At 45.8% G+C, this 19,307-nt stretch overlaps 2 protein-coding genes across 5 annotated transcripts in view; one reads left to right on the forward strand and one right to left on the reverse strand.

Annotated features, from left to right (window-relative positions):
- MCMBP (minichromosome maintenance complex binding protein) overlaps nt 1-1,840 on the reverse strand; it is a 51,211-nt gene extending 49,371 nt beyond the window's left edge. The window contains exon 1 of one of the 2 annotated variants that reach the window (XM_049646543.1): nt 1,540-1,840. In XM_049646543.1, the coding sequence (XP_049502500.1) occupies nt 1,540-1,597 (58 nt within the window). In that variant the 5' untranslated portion in view covers nt 1,598-1,840. The remainder of the gene's footprint in view (nt 1-1,539) is intronic. The other variant, XM_049646544.1, reaches the window with a different exon arrangement.
- A 13,094-nt stretch (nt 1,841-14,934) lies between these two features.
- The window catches only part of SEC23IP (SEC23 interacting protein), a 41,971-nt gene continuing 37,598 nt past the window's right edge, over nt 14,935-19,307 (forward strand). The window contains exons 1-2 of one of the 3 annotated variants that reach the window (XM_049646541.1): nt 14,935-15,192; nt 18,516-19,048. In XM_049646541.1, the coding sequence (XP_049502498.1) occupies nt 15,030-15,192; nt 18,516-19,048 (696 nt within the window). In that variant the 5' untranslated portion in view covers nt 14,935-15,029. The remainder of the gene's footprint in view (nt 15,193-18,515; nt 19,049-19,307) is intronic. The other 2 variants (XM_049646542.1, XM_049646540.1) reach the window with 2 other exon arrangements.

The following is a 19,307-nucleotide window of genomic DNA, read 5'->3' on the forward strand; positions in this document are numbered from 1 at the left end:
GGGGAGGGGGAGGGGGAGGGGAGGGGGAGGGAGAGAATCCCAAACAGTCTCTGCACCATCAGCGCAGAGCCTGATGCGGGGCTTAAACTCATGAACCGTTACATCATGACCTGAGCTGAAACCAAGAGTGGGACACTTAACCGACTGAGCGACCCAGGTGCCCCAAAACGTTTCACTTTTGACGGATTTTCCCTAAGAAGTACCTATGCATTTACAGCGACCTAAACCAACTGTGCAATTTAATCTTCACTCCACATTTTGGAGCCATTATTTTGGACATCAATTATGGGTTCCAGTAATGTGAACATCAATTACTAGGATTTAGTGGAGGACTGTATGTCCTTTCCTCAAAGCACCCTTATGGATATAGTAAAAAAAACAAAAAACAAAACAAAACAAAATTTGCCTTTAAAAATATATACACACATAGTTTTAGACTTCTTTATCAGGTTGTCAGTGTTCACGGACTCAGTCCTGATGCCTACACAGGCCTTCTAATTTACTGCTTCTAGTTTCAGCCTGGGAAACCAGAAAACTAAACTAGTTCAAATTATAGGGAAAATGAATAAAGAGTTGCTGAATCCCTCCTACAAGAAATACGTGCATTTTACGCCACTGGTTTTGGCTGCTGGAGACTAGCTTCTAGATCAAGGCGTTCTCACTAACACCCGCCTGGTGTTTTAAGTGAGCTAAGGCCACTCACTGCTAAGCTACCTCCAGGTGCCACAATCTAACAGTGATTTCTGGTTTGCCTCCACCACTCGTAAGTGCAAAAAGAACGGGGAGGGGGGGTTAAAATGCCCAGTTAACCGCAAACAAGCCTCAATTTTCCTCCATGGATGCTTAGCAGAAAAGTAGCGTTAACAAGAACTACAACTAAAATTTACTAAGCTGGTCTGCAGCATTCAAAGCCCTTTTCTACGTAGGAACTCAGCTGAGTTCAACATTTCTTGCTAGCTCTGGCACGAAAGCAGAGACGTGTACTAAATAGGCTTTAAAGTCATAACAGAAAAAATTAAGCTGTCACCCCTAATCTTATCGCGAAAAGGGAGGATGTGTGTAATACAGTAGTTAGAGCCAACTTCTGCTGCGAGCGAGCACTCCCCCGACACACCGGAAGTTTTGAAATATCCTGCAGGCTTCCCATAGGCAAAGTGCTTTTCCTCGCCCCGTCTCGGCGGGCCCCCCGAAGGTTCAAGGACCCCTCCGCGAAGCGTCAAACGCGGGGCGCGGGTCCCCGGTGCGCCACGGAGGGGAGCGAGGCCGGCAATCACAGCCGGTCGCCGGCTCCTCGCCGCGTAACCTTGGCCGCTCGCGAATCACGAATCGGGCAGGTGGGAGGCACCTGCGGCCGGCCGGGGAAGCCGCGGCCCGGGCACCGGCACGGGCACGGGCCCTGGCACGGGGGTGTCTCCGCGCAGGCCTGGCCGGCCACGCCAGCCTCCGGGGGAGCCCCGCGTGGGGCCGCGCGGCGGGGCCGGGCCCCGGGCTCGGCAAACTCAGCGGCCCGCCCAGCCCGCCCCCGGCGCCGCCACTCACCGAAGAAACCTTGCACGATCCCGAGCGGGTGGCTGAGCCAATCCTCCCCACAGGGCATCTCGCCGACGGGCCGGGGCCGGCGCGGCCCGGCGTCCCGCGCCGCGGCTCCTCCTCGGGGGCTCGGCCGCTCGTCGCCCGCGCCCTCCCACGCACGGCGAGCCTCGGGGCGCGGGCCGCCCGGCCTGCCCGCGCCTCAGGGAACGGCGGCTGTGGCGGCGGCAGCCAAGGAGCAGCTGGCCACGGGCAGGCGGCGCGTGCGGGCCCCCAGCCTCCACTTCGCACAATGGCGGGAAATAGGCGCCGCCGACCGCGCTGCCTGCGACCTGGGTGGAGCTCGCGCGAGGAGGGGCGGCGGGAGCGCGCGGCGCGGCCCCGAGGGCGGGAGGAGGGGCGGCGGGAGCGCGGGGGTGGGGCGGGGCGGAGCCAGGACGCGGCGGCGACGCGGCGGCGGGGCGGCCGCCATCTTGGAGATGGGCAAAAGGAAGGGCACGCAGGGCTGGTGGGTGGAAAGGCGTCGAGGCTGAGCTCTGCGTATCGCGTTTTGTCACGCTGTGCTAGTGTGAAGGGGGAAGTTCCCGAGGTCCGGTTTATTAATTCGTAATACGAGCCCTTGCACAGGCTGGAGGGCGCAGCAGCCCAAAAGCACAAGCCCAAGGAGACCTTCGGGTCCTCTCTGGGCAAAATCAGTGGGCAAAACAGCCCTGGGTGTCGGTCCATCCCCTCTTGGTGCTAGTTTTGTTTTGTTTTGTTTTGCTCCTTTCTGTGGCGCCCTGCCTGAAACACCCATACAGTGACTCCCTCAGCTGCATAAAGTCTTATCCCACTGGGGGAGGTATACATTTGGATAAGGGGTACTTTGAAAACTCACAGGCGCCCTTTGCTGGACCTCTGGCACTGTGGTAGAGTGACGAGTTCATAATTTGAGAGGCAAGCTCCTAACTGTGGAAACGTACCTGTCTGCCTCTGCCTAGAAGCTGGAAACAACCAGGGAGCTTTGGCAGGTTCCTGCAGAAGGTGTGTACAGACATACCTTCGAAATGCTGCCCCTTTGTGCCACACCATCTCAATAAAGCGAAAATCATAATAAAGCGAATCAAATGAAGTTTTTGGTTTCCCAGGGCACATGAAGATTATGTGTACACTATGCAGTAGTCTATCAAGCGTGCAATAGATTTAAGTCTTAAAAAGTATATATGTCAATTTAAAAATATTTTTTAACTTAAAAGATGCTGTCATCTTAACTTTCAGCAAGTCACGATCACTGATCACAGATCACCACCATAACAAATGTAGTAATAATGAAAATGTTTGAAATACTGCCAAGATCTAACACAACCTGACGTAGAGATACCCAGTGAGCAAATGGTCTTGGAAAAATAGCCTCGGGGCGCCTGGGTGGCGCAGTCGGTTAAGCGTCCGACTTCAGCCAGGTCACGATCTCGCGGTCCGTGAGTTCGAGCCCCGCGTCAGGCTCTGGGCTGATGGCTCGGAGCCTGGAGCCTGTTTCCGATTCTGTGTCTCCCTCTCTCTCTGCCCCTCCCCCGTTCATGCTCTGTCTCTCTCTGTCCCAAAAATAAATAAATAAATAAATAAAAAAAAAAAAAAAAAAACGTTGAAAAATAGCCTCAATGGACTTGCGCCAAATGGTGGTGTCACCAACTTTCAATTTGTGAAAAAGCGCAGTATTTGGGAAAGGCAGTAAAGCTAAGCAGAGTAAAACAATGTGTGCCTCTCTCTGGATACCCTAAGATTGAAGATGGTGGCATTAACACACACAAAAAGATCAAATCTAGGGGTAAACTTTTAGGGAGGGAATTCAGAAAAACATCCAAGTTTAGGGATGAAACAGCATGTTTCTCCTAGGACTGGAACACACCTGAGAAAACTGTATTATCCAGAGCTGAAGAAAGAGCGTGTTAAACAGAAGGAGGATGATCTGAATGGAGACTGGAAAGTGGGAAGCCTGAGAATAAGAACTGAACTCGAAGCTCAAGCCCTACTTAGGGCAAAGGCGGGTGGTTTGTATTTCTCATTGTGAACTAATTAATTGGTCTACTGGATTATACATCTGGCTTTTGTGAGTTTGGGTGAGCTGAGAAAACGGAGTTTCATATCCAGGGCACTACCACCACGTTGTTCATTTATTCATGTGTTTAGCAGAGAGGGTTGCCAAGTCCCTTGTATTAAATGGAGAAATCCCATATGTTAGTGTCTTGACCAGTAACAGGCAAATTAAATGTATGCGGACGTGAAAATGTCTGCTTTTAAGTTATAATAATTGCAGATTGATTTGCTTCATATGAAATTGCCGATGGATACCAAGTCAACAGTAGCGAGGAACACTGAAGCTTTAGGTTTCTTCCTCTGTATTTAGTGACTTAGAAACAAACTATCGCTCAGATTTACTTAAAGAGACCCCACGGTGCTTTTGAAATGTCATTATTTCATTTTGTTTATATAAATGTATATATACATATATGTATATGTATATATATATATATATACATGTATATATATATATATATATACATATATATATATTTAACATTTATTTATTCCTGAGAGAGAGAGAGAGAGAATGAGCAGGGGAGGGGCAGAGAGGGAGTCACAGAATCTGAAGCAGGCTCCAGGCTCTGAGCTGTCAGCACAGAGCCGGACCTGGGGCTCGAACTCACAAATGGTGAGATCATGACCTGAGCCGAGGTCTGATGCTCAACTGAGCCGCCCAGGCACCCCGAAATGTCATTATTTTAAAATGTGAATGATCATAACACCTAATTTTTCTGTGGCAAGATGTGTTGATACTATTACTAAGTAGTTATGAAAATGTAAGAGGCCAGGGAGGATCCATAAAAGCACATCTCCGTGGCAAGATTTGACTTCCCACCACCACGAATGGCACCGCTGCCCCCACACCAAGCCCATATTTTTAAGGAGGGCATTAAATAACCCTGTCTACCTCTGTGGGGTAAAGGCAAAGGATGTTTGAGGACTTTCCTGAAATGTGACATTTACCCTAGGACTTGAAAGATAAATAAGAGGTAACTAGGCAAAAAGTGAGGGAAGAGTGTTCCAAGCCTAGGAAAACAAAGCTTGCGAACAAAAATTAAAATAATGACAACTTATTATATGATTTGGCTAAGAATCATCTTTATGTAATGATGATAAAGGTAAAACTTGAGTGTTAATCTAACCAATGTTATAATTTAACTTCAGCGAGAGGCTAGGGGGAAAGGGTTCATATATGTGATGAGGACAAAGATCAAAAGGGGCAAAATCCTCATTGTTCACCTGGAAAGTCAACAATATAATGCAAACAGGAAAAACATCAGAAGTGGCAACGTAATCATGTTAATTTGGAACAGAAATCCTGAAAGAATCAGCAGAAAGAGTTGAATGCAGTCGCCTTCAGGGTGGAGTAAATTTTTTTAAACATTTGCTACTTTTCTACACATTTGTTATTAATTAAGCCTCAACTGCACTAGAATTTGCACTAGACTGTAAGATCCTTGAAGCAATGATTTTGGTAGTTACATGTTATTTCATTCCCTAGCACCTAGAACAGTGCCTGGCATAGCATAGGTGCTCAATAAATGGTTTCTGAATGGATAATATACATTTTCCATCCGTTGCCTAAATTTCCTCTCTCGGTGTTTAGACACCTTTTCTTGGGTATCTTTCCTAGAGCCTTTTGACCTGTTCTGATCTAGACTTGTTGCCCTTTACCTCTGGTACAAAACTGTCTTCCTAGGATCTCCTACCACCATTATCCATTATCCTTAAGATTCTCTTTCCTTTCATGGTTTCACTGACCCTTCAGAAAAATCTGTTTCCTCCATCTTCCATAGCTATAGATAGATCTCCTAGGGAAGACCTGCATTTTCTACCTACAGACATATAGCTGAGGCTGGTTGCCCAACGAGGGACTACATTTCCCAGCCTTCTTTGCAGCTAGGTTCTTACCAATGAACTGGGAGCAAATGTTATGTCTGGAACTTCCCCCTCAATTTCTTTGGAGAAAACTTTTGGCCTGGATATGTCCTTTCCTCCTTTGTGATGGACAGGATGGTGATGACTAGAACGACTCTGTGTGACAGCCTGGATTTTTATATGAACATTGCATTCTGAGGCCTCTTTGTCACAACTGCTAGCATTACTCTAAGTAATTCAGCAAGTGGTCTAAGTGGGGTGTTATCACAACAAACACAAAGTAAGGTGGCTCTAGTTTAGTGGTTGGAAGGAAGGTAGCAATCAGTGAAAGATGAAATGCCTGAGACAATGAAGGAGATTGATTTCATTTATGCTGTTGCAGTAGGGAGAATGTTCGTTCAGAAACATCTCAAAGGAGAGTGGTAAATTTTGAGTTTCATAAAGCAAGGAAGTCATTGAGGAAGGATGGAGGTGAGCCTTATGTTGGAATTTTGAAGAACGAGTTGGTCTTTTGCATTTATAATCCTCTCTTGGAACACAGAAACAAGAAGGGATTTCTTAACTATCCCTGTTTTCTGAGGAGTGAGGGGGGGCAACTACTAGGGAAGTTGGACTCATTGACCAAGTTCTGACTTTTCTAGGCCAATCGCTGCAGAGGTTGTCAGAGTTCTTTTGTTAAATATGGTCTGGCCATTGTTTGTATATTCAGCCTCCCAGAAATATCGTGCAAGCCATATATGTAAATTAAAAGTTATTAGTAGTCACATTAAGAGTTGATAAAAGGTACAAACTTCTTTTTTATTTATTTACTTTTTAATGTTTATTTATTTTTTAGAGATATACAAAGCACAAGCAGGGCAGGGGCAGGGAGAGAGAGAGAGACACACACACATAGAATCTGAAGCAGCTGAGCTGTCAGCACAGAGTCTGACGTGGGGCTCAAACTCACAAATTGTGAGATCATGACCTGAGCTGAAGTCGGACACTTAACTGAGCCACCCAGGTGCCCCAAAAGGTGCAACCTTCTAATTATAAAATCAATAAGTCACGGGAATGAAAAACACAGCATAGGGAATATAATCAATAATATTGTTATAACTTTGGTGACAGGTAGAAACTACACTTGTGGTGGTGAGCATTTCATAATGTATATAACTGTCAAATCAATATATTTTACACCTGAAATATATATCAGCTATACTTCAATTAAAAATTGAAAACAAACTGGGGCGCCTCAGTCAGTTAGGCATCTGACTTCAGCTCAGGTCATGATCTCACACTCCATGAGTTTGAGCCCCACGTCGGGCTCTGTGCTGATAGCTCAGAGCCCGGAGCCTGCTTCAGATTCTGTGTCTCCCCCTCTCTCTGCCCCTCCCCTGCTCATGCTCTGTCTCTCTCTGTCTCAAAAATAAATTAAAAAACATTAAAAAATTAAAAAAAATTTGAAAACAAACTGAGGCACCTGGGTGGCTCAGTTGGTTAAGCCCCTGACTCATGATTTCAGTTAAGGTCATGATCTCGATGTTGTGAAATGGAGCCCTGCATCAGGCTCTGCACTGGGTGTGGAAACTGCTTGAGACTCTCTCTCTCTCTCTCTCTCTCTCTCTCTCTCTCTCTCTCTCCCACCCACCCTTTGCCCCTCCCACCCTGAATGTGCCTGAATGTGCACACACGCTCTCTTTCTCCCTCTCTCTAAATAAATAGAAAACAAACAAGAGACCATAGTGAGATAATATTACACACCGATTAGAATGGCCAACATTTAAAATACTGGCAACACCAAGTATAGATATTACTGGTGGGAAAATAAGATGATACAGTGGGGAAATAAGATGATGGAAAAGGGGAACCTGGGTGGCTCAGTCAGTCAACCATCTGACTTTGGCTTAGGTCATGATCTCACAGTTATCGGGCTCTGTGCTGACAGCTTGGAGCCTGCTTCACATTCTGTGTCTCTGCCTTGCTCTCTGCCCCTCCCCCACTCACACTCTGTCTCTTTCTCTCTCAAAAATAAACATTAAAAAAAAAAGACGGAAAATCATGTGGCAATTTCTTACAAAGTTGAATATACATGACTATAAGACTCAGTAATTCTACTCCTAGGTGAAATGAAAACATTTCCCATGAAGATTTTTACATAAATTTTCATTACAACTTTAATAATAATAGCCCCAAATTTGAAACAACCTAAATGTCTACCAACCAATGAATGGATAAGCAAATTGTGGTATAGTCATATAATACAACACTACTTAACAAGGAAAAAAGAATGACCTATGATTCACATGACATGGATGGACCTCAAAAACATTATATTAATCAAAAGAAGTCAGACACAAAAGAATATGTACTATATGGTTCCATTTATACAAAACTTACTAAAGACAGATGTAAAAATGTAAAAAATAGAAAGTAGATCAGTGGTGGAATAGGGCTGGGAATAGAATTTATGAAGTTATTAATTGGCTGGAAAGAGGAACATAAAGGAATAGTCTAAGATGATAGATTTATTTTTTAAAAAAATATATTTATTTTGATGGGGCGCCTAGGTGGCTCAGTTGGTTGAGCGTCCAACTTTGGCTTAGATCGTGGTCTTGTAGTTTGTGAGTTTGAACCGTGCGTGGGGCTTGCTCCTGTCAGCGCAGAGCCTGTTTCGGATCTTCTGTTCCCTCTCTCTGTCTCTCTCCCCCGCTCCCGCTTGTACTCTCTATCTCAAAAATAAATAAAACATTCTAAAAATTTTTAAATGTTTTATTTTTGAGAGAGGGAGGAAGAGAAATAGTGTGCATGCATGAGTGGGGAAGGGGCACAGAGGGAGGGAGAGAGAGAATCCCAAGCAGGCTCTGTGCTGTCAGTGCAGAGCTAGATGTGGGGCTCAATCCCACAAACTATGAGATCATCGGCTGAGCTGAAATCAAGAGTTGGACATTTGACAAACTGAGCCACTCAGGCATCCGTAGGGTGATGGATTTATTCTATACTGATATTTTTGTCAAAACTCATAAAATTGTATACTTACAGTTCATGCATTTATCATGTAAATTATACCTCAATAAAGTTGATTTAAAGAGTAAAAAGAGGGGCACCTGGGTGGCTCAGTCAGTTAAGCCTATAACTTCAGCTCAGGTCATATCTCATGGTCCATGAGTTCAAGCCTTGCATTGGGCTCTGCGCTGACAGCTCAGAGCCTGGAACTTGCTTCAGATTCTGTGTCTCCCGCTTTCTCTGCCCCTCCCCCACTCACGCTGTCTCCATCTGTCTCCATCTCTCAAAACTAAATAAATGTTAAAAAAAAAAAAAGTAAAAAGAAACAGATAACATTAATTTTAATAGTAGGGTGCCTGGGTGGCTCAGTCAGTTAAGCATCTGACTCTTGGTTTCAACTCAGGTCCTGATCTCATGGTTTCATGAGTTTGAGCCCCACATTGGGCTCTGTGCTGACAGTGTGGATCCTGCTTGGGGTTCTCTCTCTCCCTCTCTCTCTGCCCCTCCCCCCCCACTGGGTTTGTCTTTCTCAAAAATAAACAAACTTAAAAAATTTTGGTATTATAGGGGCGCCTGGGTGGCGCAGTCGGTTAAGCGTCCGACTTCAGCCAGGTCACGATCTCACGGTCCGTGAGTTCGAGCCCCGCGTCAGGCTCTGGGCTGATGGCTCAGAGCCTGGAGCCTGTTTCCGATTCTGTGTCTCCCTCTCTCTCTGTCCCTCCCCCGTTCATGCTCTGTCTCTCTCTGTCCCAAAAATAAATAAACGTTGAAAAAAAAATTAAAAAAAAAATTTTGGTATTATATTTAACTCGACATATTCCAAATATTGTAATTGGAATAATCAATATAAATGTTATTAATGAATATTTTGTCTTCTTTTTTTAGAATGAGCTCTTTGAAATCTGGTGTGCATTTTACAGTTACAGCACTTCTCAATTCAGACAGCCACATTTCCAGACCTCGATAGCCACAGGTAGCCAGGACCATCAAGTGAGGCAGCACAGGAGAGACCAGGGCCTCAGTATGCAGATCAGAGGAGGTAAGAATCTTGCTCAAAGACATTTCCAAGGGTCTTTTAAGATTTCTCTAGTAAACTAAAGAATCCTGCCTTATGGCAAAGGTCAGATCAAGGATGTAGCTTTCCCACCTATACCTATTAGGCTGACAGAAAAAGGGCTCAAGTCAGACAAGAAAGTAAAGAACATGGAACTTTCAGGAAATAAAATGCCAGGAGCTTGGCCTGAAAAAGTCTGCAACTTGTCAAGTTTTAAGGCAAGTCTCAGGCGCCAGACTCATAGGAGAGACAGTGGGCTACCAAAACTGTACAGCCCCCAAAGAGGACATGCCTCCTCGTGCCACTTGGGATATAACCATGGATGGTCAGGGAAAAGAAGAAACCTCCCTGAGGGCAGAGCTGAGGCCAGGGAGGACTGTAGACTGAGGAAGTATTTCTAGAGGCCCAAACCAGGGGCAGTCAGGACCAAACAAAAACATTCTCCACTCTCAGGGAGTATTTTCAATTTATGCCTCACAGGATTTAATCATTTCCGTGCAACAGTGGGAGTCTCCATACAGTTACCCTGTTCTCGGTCCATGACTGTCTAATGTGCCCTATCGCCATAGGTGAGAAGCCACATCCAGGCCCAGGGGAAAGGGGCTGAGCTGCACCCACAGATCCTAGACTGTTAAACAGGATGCAGCATTTTGCTTCCTTCGAGGAGTGAGTATATTCTACACTTGGGAAGAAGGGTTGGCGTTTGGTGGCCAGAGGGGCAGACTGCGGTGGCGATCGTCATTTGCCCACTAAAATCTTCTTTCTCCATACAGAACAGTTACAGAATTGTAGGTAGGATGTGGATACTCAGGTGAGGACTGTATTTCCAGCTCTTGTACCAGGAGTGCCTTTTGTCCAAGTTCTCACCAGCGGAATGTGAACAGAAGTGATTTGTACAAGGTCTGCCTTACTTCTTAAGATGAGATGTCTGTGCTTGAACTGCTCTGACCTCTGGCCGCTGCCTTGGCTGGCAAAAAACTAGAGCGGCCTTGGAAGCCTTGTGTTGAAGATGAAAAACTGGTTACCTGCATGTACTCTCATGTGGGAAATGAACGTTTACTTTGAGCCACTGCATTTTGGGGTCTTTTTTTGGTTAAAACAGCTTACATTCTCTGGTACACCTGTGGTTGCACATCACTTTTCCTGTATCCCACATAGGAAGACTTCCTTAGCTTATTCCTTTATTTTGGTGGAGGACCTCCTCCATTTGCTTTCTTAGAAGGTGTGCTGGAGGGGTAAGTATTTTGAGAGCTGAATTCCTTTGCATTTGACCTGTTTTTATCCTTCTGGAGCCTTAAGAATCTTCTATTTGTCTCCAGCGTTTTCTCGTGTGTGTGTCTATTTTCAACTATTGTGCTGGGTACTCAACCCTTGCAATCTGGAAACTGGTATCCTTCATTTCTGGGAATAAAAATGTTTTTTCTTTGATTATTCCCTCCCCTGCATTTTCTCTGTCTCTATTCTTAGCAGAACTCTTAATGTACAGATATTGGCTTTCCTTGCCCAGCACTCTAATTTTCTTATGTCTCTCTCCTAGCTCCCATCTGTTTGTCTTTTTGCTTTACTTTTTGGGAAATTTCCTCACTATTTATCTTCCTTCTACTGATTTTCTTGTGTGTTCCCTGAACATTTATTTTCTTTTTAAAATAACATCCTGGGGGCGCCTGGGTGGCTCAGTTGGTTGAGCGTCTGACTTCGGCTCAGGTCATGATCTCACGGTTTGTGGGTTCGAGCTCTGTGCTGACAGCTTGCTCAGAGCCTGGAGCCTGCTTTGGATTCTGTGTCTCCTCTCTCTCTGCCCCTCTCCTGCTCATGCTCTGTCTCTGTCTCTCAAAAATAAATGAATGTTAAAAAACATTTTTTTAAAAAAACAACACACCGATCTTGTTTCTTGGTTACTGACCCTCTTATCCCTCTGAGGATATTATTGACAGATTTTCTAAGTCTTTTTCTTCCCGTGTGGGTTGTTTCTTCTAAGTTGCTATTTCTTCTTCCTTTGGTGTGTGTCTTGTTTTGATCTCTTTCACATTAAAGGATCTTCTCAACTATGTGGTGATCGTATTTAAAGTGTGGGGACTAGGGGCACCTGACTGGCTTAATCCGTAGATCATGCAACTCTTGGTCTCAGGGTTGTGAGTTTGAGCCCCACATTGGCCATAGAAGGGACTGAAAAAAAAAAGTGTGGGGACTAACAAGGTGATTGGGATCTCAGAGCATATAAATAGGGATTGTTGGTTGTGAACTTAATATGGGGTGATCTGGCTGGGCTGTCTTCCTAGGGACTCCAGATTTCAGCACCTCTACATCTCTCTTTCTCATGCCCCAAAGAAGAATTTTCTAATCTTTTGCCTGAAGGTTGAAGATCTGGCAGCCAGTGTTCTCAGAGCTGAGTGGAGAAACTTGGCTGGGGTTGTGGGAGAGATTATTTTTTTATTCAGTATGTACATGTTTGCTAAGTGTTTCTTCTGTTACCCACTCCAGAAGGGAAAATTTCGTCTTTTTTTCTAGAAGGGGGATGGTTAGTGGTCCAGTTACTCAGAGTAGGGGTACAGACCTAACAGCTTCCCCAACAGTTGTACCCAATCTTCCAAACTCTGTATTTAAAAAAAATTTTTTTAATGTTTTTATTTATTTTTGAGACAGAGAGAGATAGAGCATGAACAGGGGAGGGGCAGAGAGAGAGGGAGACACAGAATCGGAAGCAGGCTCCAGGCTCTGAGCCATCAGCCCAGAGCCCGACGCGGGGCTCGAACTCACGGACCGCAAGATCACGACCTGAGCTGAAGTCGGACGCTTAACCGACTGAGCCACCCAGGCGCCCCTCTTCCAAACTCTTTAGCTTCACTGCTACCTCCTGAGGTGCCTGGGGTCATCAGACCCTCAATCTTATGATGATTCTGTGGTGCAAATAAGTTGCTCTTGGGCTTTCCCCATTACTGGTTTGCTAAATCACCTACTACAGGTCCATTTTTTTGTGTGTGTATGCAGAATCTTGTTGCTGTGGAATCCTCTCCTATCCCCCTTATCCTTCTGGGTTTAAAAATCAAACACACCTATTTGTGTTTTCAACAGAGTTTCAGGAGGAAGGAAATGAAGACACTTTGGTTCAATGTGATGTCTCTCCCCAGGAATTACTCCTGTTTCTCTGCTCATTCCTACTGCAATTGGTCTAATTTGAGCCACTCTCATGGCTCCCCTGGTCCACTGTAGCAGCCCGGGTTGCTCTTTCCGTATCTATTTTATTACACTGAAGTCAGAGTGGACTTTCTACAGGGCAAGTGTTATTTCTCCACCCTCTTTTATTAAAAAAATTTTTAATGTTAATTTTTTTAAGAGAGAGACAGAGAGCAAGCGGGGGGGAGGGCCAGAGAGAGAGAGAGGGATGTGAAGCAGGCTCCAGGCTCGTGAGCTGTCAGCACAGAGCCTGACGCCAGGCTCGAACCCACAAACCGTGAGATCATGACCTGAGCTGAAGTCGGATGCTCAACCAGGTGGGCCACTCAGGCTCCCCTCTTTACCCTCTTTTAACCCCTTCTTTGGCTCCCTGTTGCTCTTGACTTGTAAGCCCCTGCATCATCTGGCCTTGCTCTGCTTTTCATTCTCATCTCCCAACATTCTTCCAGTTGCTCAGTGTGGCATTTCAGGGTATTCCTACATACTGTGACTTTTTTTTGAAATGATCTCTTATTGCTTCCTCCAACCCCCCCCCCCCCAAATTTTCCACTTAACTTCTACTCATTGCCTTTCAGGGCTTGACTTTAAATTTTCTTCTTTGAGGAAGCCTTTCATGTCACTCAACACTATGTAGGTCCTTTGTTGATGGTCTGATTAGTCTAAATATTTGCTATCTTTTCTCACAGAAGGATTATACCTCCCTCCCCTGATGGTGTCCATATTAGACATAACACACTTGGGAAATTCTACATTACAACTTTCACCACTGTTTACTTTCCTGTCTTCCTGGCCAAACTATAAGCTCTAAGATGGAAAGTTTCTGCGTCTTTCTTAAACACCACCGAACCCGCAGTGTTTGGTGTAGTGCCTTGGTCACCCATAGGAACGACAAAGACTCTCTCCTTGACCCAATTCTAGCAAAGTTTCTAACAGTGTAAGGCCATGTCCCTAGAATGACCCCAGTCCTCCTTAAAATGCCTGCCCTGAGAAAGCTCAACGCTGCCAGGAGAACTTACTGTATGTTCCAGCCAAAACCTGGTGCTAGGCATTTGGGCCCCTGAGCTCCATTTCAGAGCAGTTACTTTAGAAAACTTGCAATTCTATATCCCTTATAATTTTGAGATGTAAATCTGCCATACAGAACTGTCTTCTCAAGGCCCATCTCCTCCCAGCCTGGTGGTATATTGCTCTAACTTGTACAACTGCCTGTCATAAAGATATGAGTTTGTTTCTCCTCCAGATAATTGGCAGTTAACAAACCTACGTGGCCTAGTCACGTGGACCAACATCCCTTGGCACCTTTCAATGCTTTCCCCTTAGCACTCTGATCTTTGGAAAGTCTGCAGTCTTTTGGGGAGGTTCAGTTCACGATGTACCCTCTTTCCTGTTGTAGTAGTTATCACCCAGTAAAATCTATCCTTACTGCTTTAACTAGTGTCTCACTTTATCTCTGACAGTAAGCACACTAAATAGTTACTGAATTAAGTAAACAGGTTCTGCACAGGAGTGAATGGCTGCAGGGGAGGAGTTTCATTATTTCAAAGCTTCTTTTGGGGTCTATCTTCCTCTCCCTCCCTCCAAAAAAGCTACTTATCTGTTATTTTTTATTTCATAATCTCTACCTACATGAAAGGTGACAATTACATCCAAGTCACCCACGGCGCATTTTGGGATTTAACTAATCAGATTATTGTAGACAGATATAGAAAGCTATTTTAAAATGTAGCATCTCCAAATTTCAATTCCCTGGCTCCTTTTTTAAACATGGCTTAAAAACTTCAAAAGTTTTACCGTTTCTATTTCTGGGCCAACAAAAAGAGTTCAGTTCAGTCCAGAAAGACATGTGGGCGGGTTGGATGTGAGTGCTAGCGTGGGTGAGTTGGGCTCAGCTTTGGCTACAAATGGCTCAACACCTCTTCTTCCCTCCCAATGGGGACAGCGCTCTGCTGACTGCTCCCGCAGGTTCCCGCTGTTCCTCCAAAATCTTGCCAGTTAAACTCTTCTGTCGATACTTTTAGGCAGCCCAGCGCGCCCCCCGCAATCCGTGACCCTCAGCGTCAACTCGATTCAGAACCAGCAGTACTGCCACTCCCACACTCCAGTCCCAGCCTCCGCCGAGGCCGCGCCGGGGAGTGTCACGTGCCAGGACACGGGCGTGAAGCCAGCGCCGCCATGTTGGTTTCTGGCGGCGCTTTCCAGGGGAAGGGCAAGGCCGCTGACGAGCAGACCCGAGTTCCGGGTCTTGTGCGCAAGTGCGGAAGTGTGCTGGCCCCGAGTGTGACCGGTTTCCGGCCGGTGGTGCCGCACCGGCTGCCAGGAGACGTGTAACGGACGGTGGGCCGCAGCCATGGCCGAGAGGAAACTTAACGGTAGCGGCGGCGCCGCCTCTACCTCCTCATCGGGCACTAACTTACTCTTCTCCTCCTCGGCCACGGAATTCAGCTTCAACGTGCCCTTCATCCCAGTCACCCAAGCCGCCGCTGCCTCGGCCTCCTTGCTCCTGCCTGGAGGTAGTGGGGGCGGGGGGGCGTCCGGTGGGAAGAGTGTGTGCAGGGAGGCGGGCGGAGGGCGGGGGGTGACGAGGGTCGGAAAGGAGGTATTCCTTGCGCCTCGATGCGACTCTGTGGGTGGCTTGCCAGGGCCATCCGTGGCCAGGTTTGAGTGGCCCGGGGACTTTGAAATATTGGAAGTAGGGGGCCAGATCATGAGGCTTGCTTTTCGTCCGAGGAACCCTCTGATCCGAGGGCTGGACGCTCCACGCTGGCACTGGCATTACACAGATTTTTGTCGAACACATGCTAGTGTGCCAGGTGCTGGCAGGGAATGCAAAGAGAATAGTGCTTCTCAACTAGGATACAGTAGGAGATCTCCTAGGATAGACCTGTAATACTTGCAAAGTAGAGGTACACGATGCAGTACTCATCTTTCAAGACAGTGCATCATCACATTGTCTAAGAAGCCGTTTCCTGTTCTCCTTGGCCCCCACTCCTACGTGCACCCTAGCTCTTTCATTTCCTTATTATTGTCTAGGGGTGTTGCTTTTTAATGATTGTGTGGCATTACCCAGACCACAGTATCTAGGGGCACAGACTGCGTTCCAGCCCTGGCTGTGCCAGGAACTTGCTGTATGACCTTAGGCATGTTACTTTACCTCTCTGTGCTTCACTTTCCATGTCCGTACAGCCTCATAAAACTGTAATGAGAAGTGGATTGATTTCTGTAAGGTGCTGAGTGCAGTGCCTGGCACATAGTGTTATCTAAAAGTTTGTGAAATAGACATATCTGCCTCTCTAGTTGGACTGTGGGCTCCTTGAAGTTTGCAGCTGTTGCTAGAGTGTGTGCAGAGGAGTGGCGTGAGTAGTCAGTGGGGACTAGATCACGAAGCGCCTCATATGCCGTACTGAGGAGTTTGTAGTTCATCCTGTAGGGTGTGGGGGAGCCTTCGAAGGATCTTAAGGTAACAAGGCAGTGAAACTGGAGGTGTGTTTCAGAAAGACTGGAGTTTTCTGAGATTGCACCAGAGTAAAGCTGACTGTAGCAAGAGCGGTCAGTCTGGGGGCCGCTGGGAGTCAGGCATGAGTGGATGGCACTCTAGCCCTACCTACCCAGCCACATTGCGTATGAAGAGCAGGGAAGAGAGGTGAGAGATTTTTTAGACTATAAATTGTTGGGCCTCAGTGACTCCCTGGAGGCCATACTGTCGGCTTTATCAGCCCAGAGGCTTCTTCTCTTCCTTCAGTTTTAGCCAGAAGACCTGGCTCCCTAACTGGCATGTAATGGATACTGTGTACATGTTTCTTGAATGAGTGTCTGAATGGTTAAATGAAGGGATTGAGAAACGAAGCGGGGGAGGAGTCTGAGAGATGATGTTTTGGTCTGAGTGTCTGGATGGATGTTGGTGAACACCTGTTGAGATAGTGCGGTGTGATAAAAGCACATGAAGGAGGACAGTTAAGGTGGTAAGTTCTTTTTCAGGCTTAGTAAGTTGGAGGTGTATGTGGCTGAGTCTGCCAGAAGTGTTGAGGAAGCAGTTGGTTGATAGGTTCTGGAGCACAGGAGAACGCTCCTGGTTTGAGACAGATTTGGGAGTACAAGTGGTCATTAAGGTTGTAGGTTTCGATGCCGAATGTGTCCACATGTAATTAGAAAGTGCCCCTGAGGTGAGCTGGCAGCATGCGGAGATCAGTATTTCATTTGCAGTTGATGCTAATCAGAAAAAAGTCTCTTGGATCAGGTTGATCCCAGGTTGTCTTAAAGGATGAAAGATACCACAGGGGTTTGTTTGTTTGTTTGTTTCCATTCCATGTTTTTAGTTGTTGAGAGGTGAACTGAGAAATGTAAGACAAGTGAGGTCCAGGCAGCTGAAAAGAGAGGGAACTGGAGATGTATCTCCAAAGGAGAATAAAGCCAGCAGACAAAGGGCTTTGTGAAGGAGGTGAGAATTTATTTTTGGTTACAAAGAAACAAAGGAGAGGAGTATTTTGAGTAGTGGAGTATCTCAGTTAAATTGATGCGTGAGAAATAACAGTGGGAGCAGCCTAGAAGCTCAAGCCAGAATCTCTGTGAGCCAGTGAAAGAAGGCCTCTCAGGGGGCAGGGATCACAGTGTACCTGTGTGCTGAGTGTGGGTCTTCTGTTGGGCTCCATGCCTCCAGCAGTAGGAGATAAGAGAGAATAAGCCGGGGGAAGGAAAAGATTAGGAAGAAAGTTTCTTTCAAAAAAAATTTTTTTTAATCTTTATTTATTTTTGAGAGAGAGACAGAGTATGAGCAGGGGAGGAGCAGAGAGAGAGGGAGACACAGAATCCAAAGCAGGCTCCAGGCCCTGAGCTGTCAGCACAGAGCGCGATGCAGGGCTTGAACCCACGAACCGTGACATCATGACCTGAGCTGAAGTCGGACGCTCAACTGACTGAGCCACCCAGGCGCCCCTAGGAAGAAAGTTTCTACAAGCTAAGGGCTTATAAAAGTTTAGTAAGAAGAGTGGGCTGGACTTTTGAGGCCAGGTAGAGGGAGAATACTTTTATTTTACAACTTGGTTGCAGAAGAGAAGGTAGTTTGGGGTTGATAATCCCTGTGGTGAAGATGAGTTTGGGCAAAGGGAAGTGAAAAGAACTGAACTTTGGTTAGAAAATGGCTTTTTTAGTGATTTGGCATTCTCTAATGGCTAGTTCTCTGGTCGCAATAGTGTGATTTTAGGGATGGCAATTAATGGTTGACCTACTTTGCCTTGGGAATACAAATACCACGTGTTCATTTGTACAATGAATGCTTTGTAGGTAAGAGTCCCGACACACCCCTTCTTGTCAACAGAGTTCATGTCTGTACTTAAGTTTCTTATTACTGTAGAAATAAAACTGCGTGTATTTGGTAGCAGAAAATATTTGAATTATTTTTTACCAGGAGGAAATTCAAAATAAGATGTGAAAATAGTAGGTATAGATTTTGTTTCTGTTTTCAAAAACTCCTATATACAGATATGTGTAATTTATATATATTTACAATAAATACTTGATTATTCATTTAAAAAATATAAAAGGTTATGTACCAAAACATTAACGTGTTAACAACAGTGATTGTCTTCAGGAGGTGGGCTTATGAATGAATTCTGATTTTTCCCTCCTTTTGTTGTTTCGTATTCTTATTTTCTAGTTTTTCATCTCAAAGAAAAAAAGAACAAGGTTTTCTTTCTTTCTTTCTTTCTTTCTTTCTTTCTTTTTTGTAATGCAGAAATAGAAAAAAGAACACGTGCAATTGCTCGATCTGCCTTATAGGATCGTAGCTACAGAAAAATAGAATATCCTTTAAATCTTTTGCTCTCCTGTTCCTTTTCAGAAGATTCCACCGACGTTGGGGAGGAGGACAGCTTCCTCGGTCAGACTTCTGCTCACACGTCTACCCCACAGACCTTTAGTTACTTCTCTCAGGTAACAAGCAGTAGTGATCCTTTTGGGAATATTGGACAGTCGCCGTTAACAACTGTGGCAGCATCGGCTGGACACTCAGCATACTCCAAGTCCCCAGCTGCTCTCCCTTTTACAACTGGATCCCAAGATGCGTCGAATGCGTGCTCACCAGCCATTTCGAAGGCTCAGTATGGTGCTCTACCTTCTGCACAGATGGGAATGAATACTCACCTGCCTTCTCAGCCAAGTAGTCTCCCTCCTTCCAATTTTGGGAGCCCCCCGCAAGGAACGCCCCAACAAGGACACAATCCATATCGTCACACCCCTGTAAGCAGCAGGGCTAATCCTTATATTGCACCCCCACAGCTGCAACAGTGCCAAACACCAGGCCATCCCCCCCATCCTCCACCCGCCGGACCCCCGGTTCAGATGTACCAGATGCCTGTAGGATCTTTGCCACCGGTACGGAGATGTGTTTTTATATCTTAGCTATTCACTCTGATTTATTTTATTTTGTTTTTTATTTTATTTTTTATTAAAAGCAATTTTTTTTAACGTTTATTCCTTTTTGAGAGAACAGAGACAGAATGCGAGCAGGGGAGTGGCAGAGAGAGAGGGAGATACAGGATACAAAGGAAGCTCCAGGTTCTGAGCTATCAGCCCAGAGCCTGATGCGGAGCTCTAACCCAGGAACCGTGAGATCATGACCTAAGCCAAAGTT

This window comes from Panthera uncia, chromosome D2 (assembly GCF_023721935.1).
Source record: "Panthera uncia isolate 11264 chromosome D2, Puncia_PCG_1.0, whole genome shotgun sequence".
Taxonomy (NCBI): Eukaryota; Metazoa; Chordata; class Mammalia; order Carnivora; family Felidae; genus Panthera; species Panthera uncia.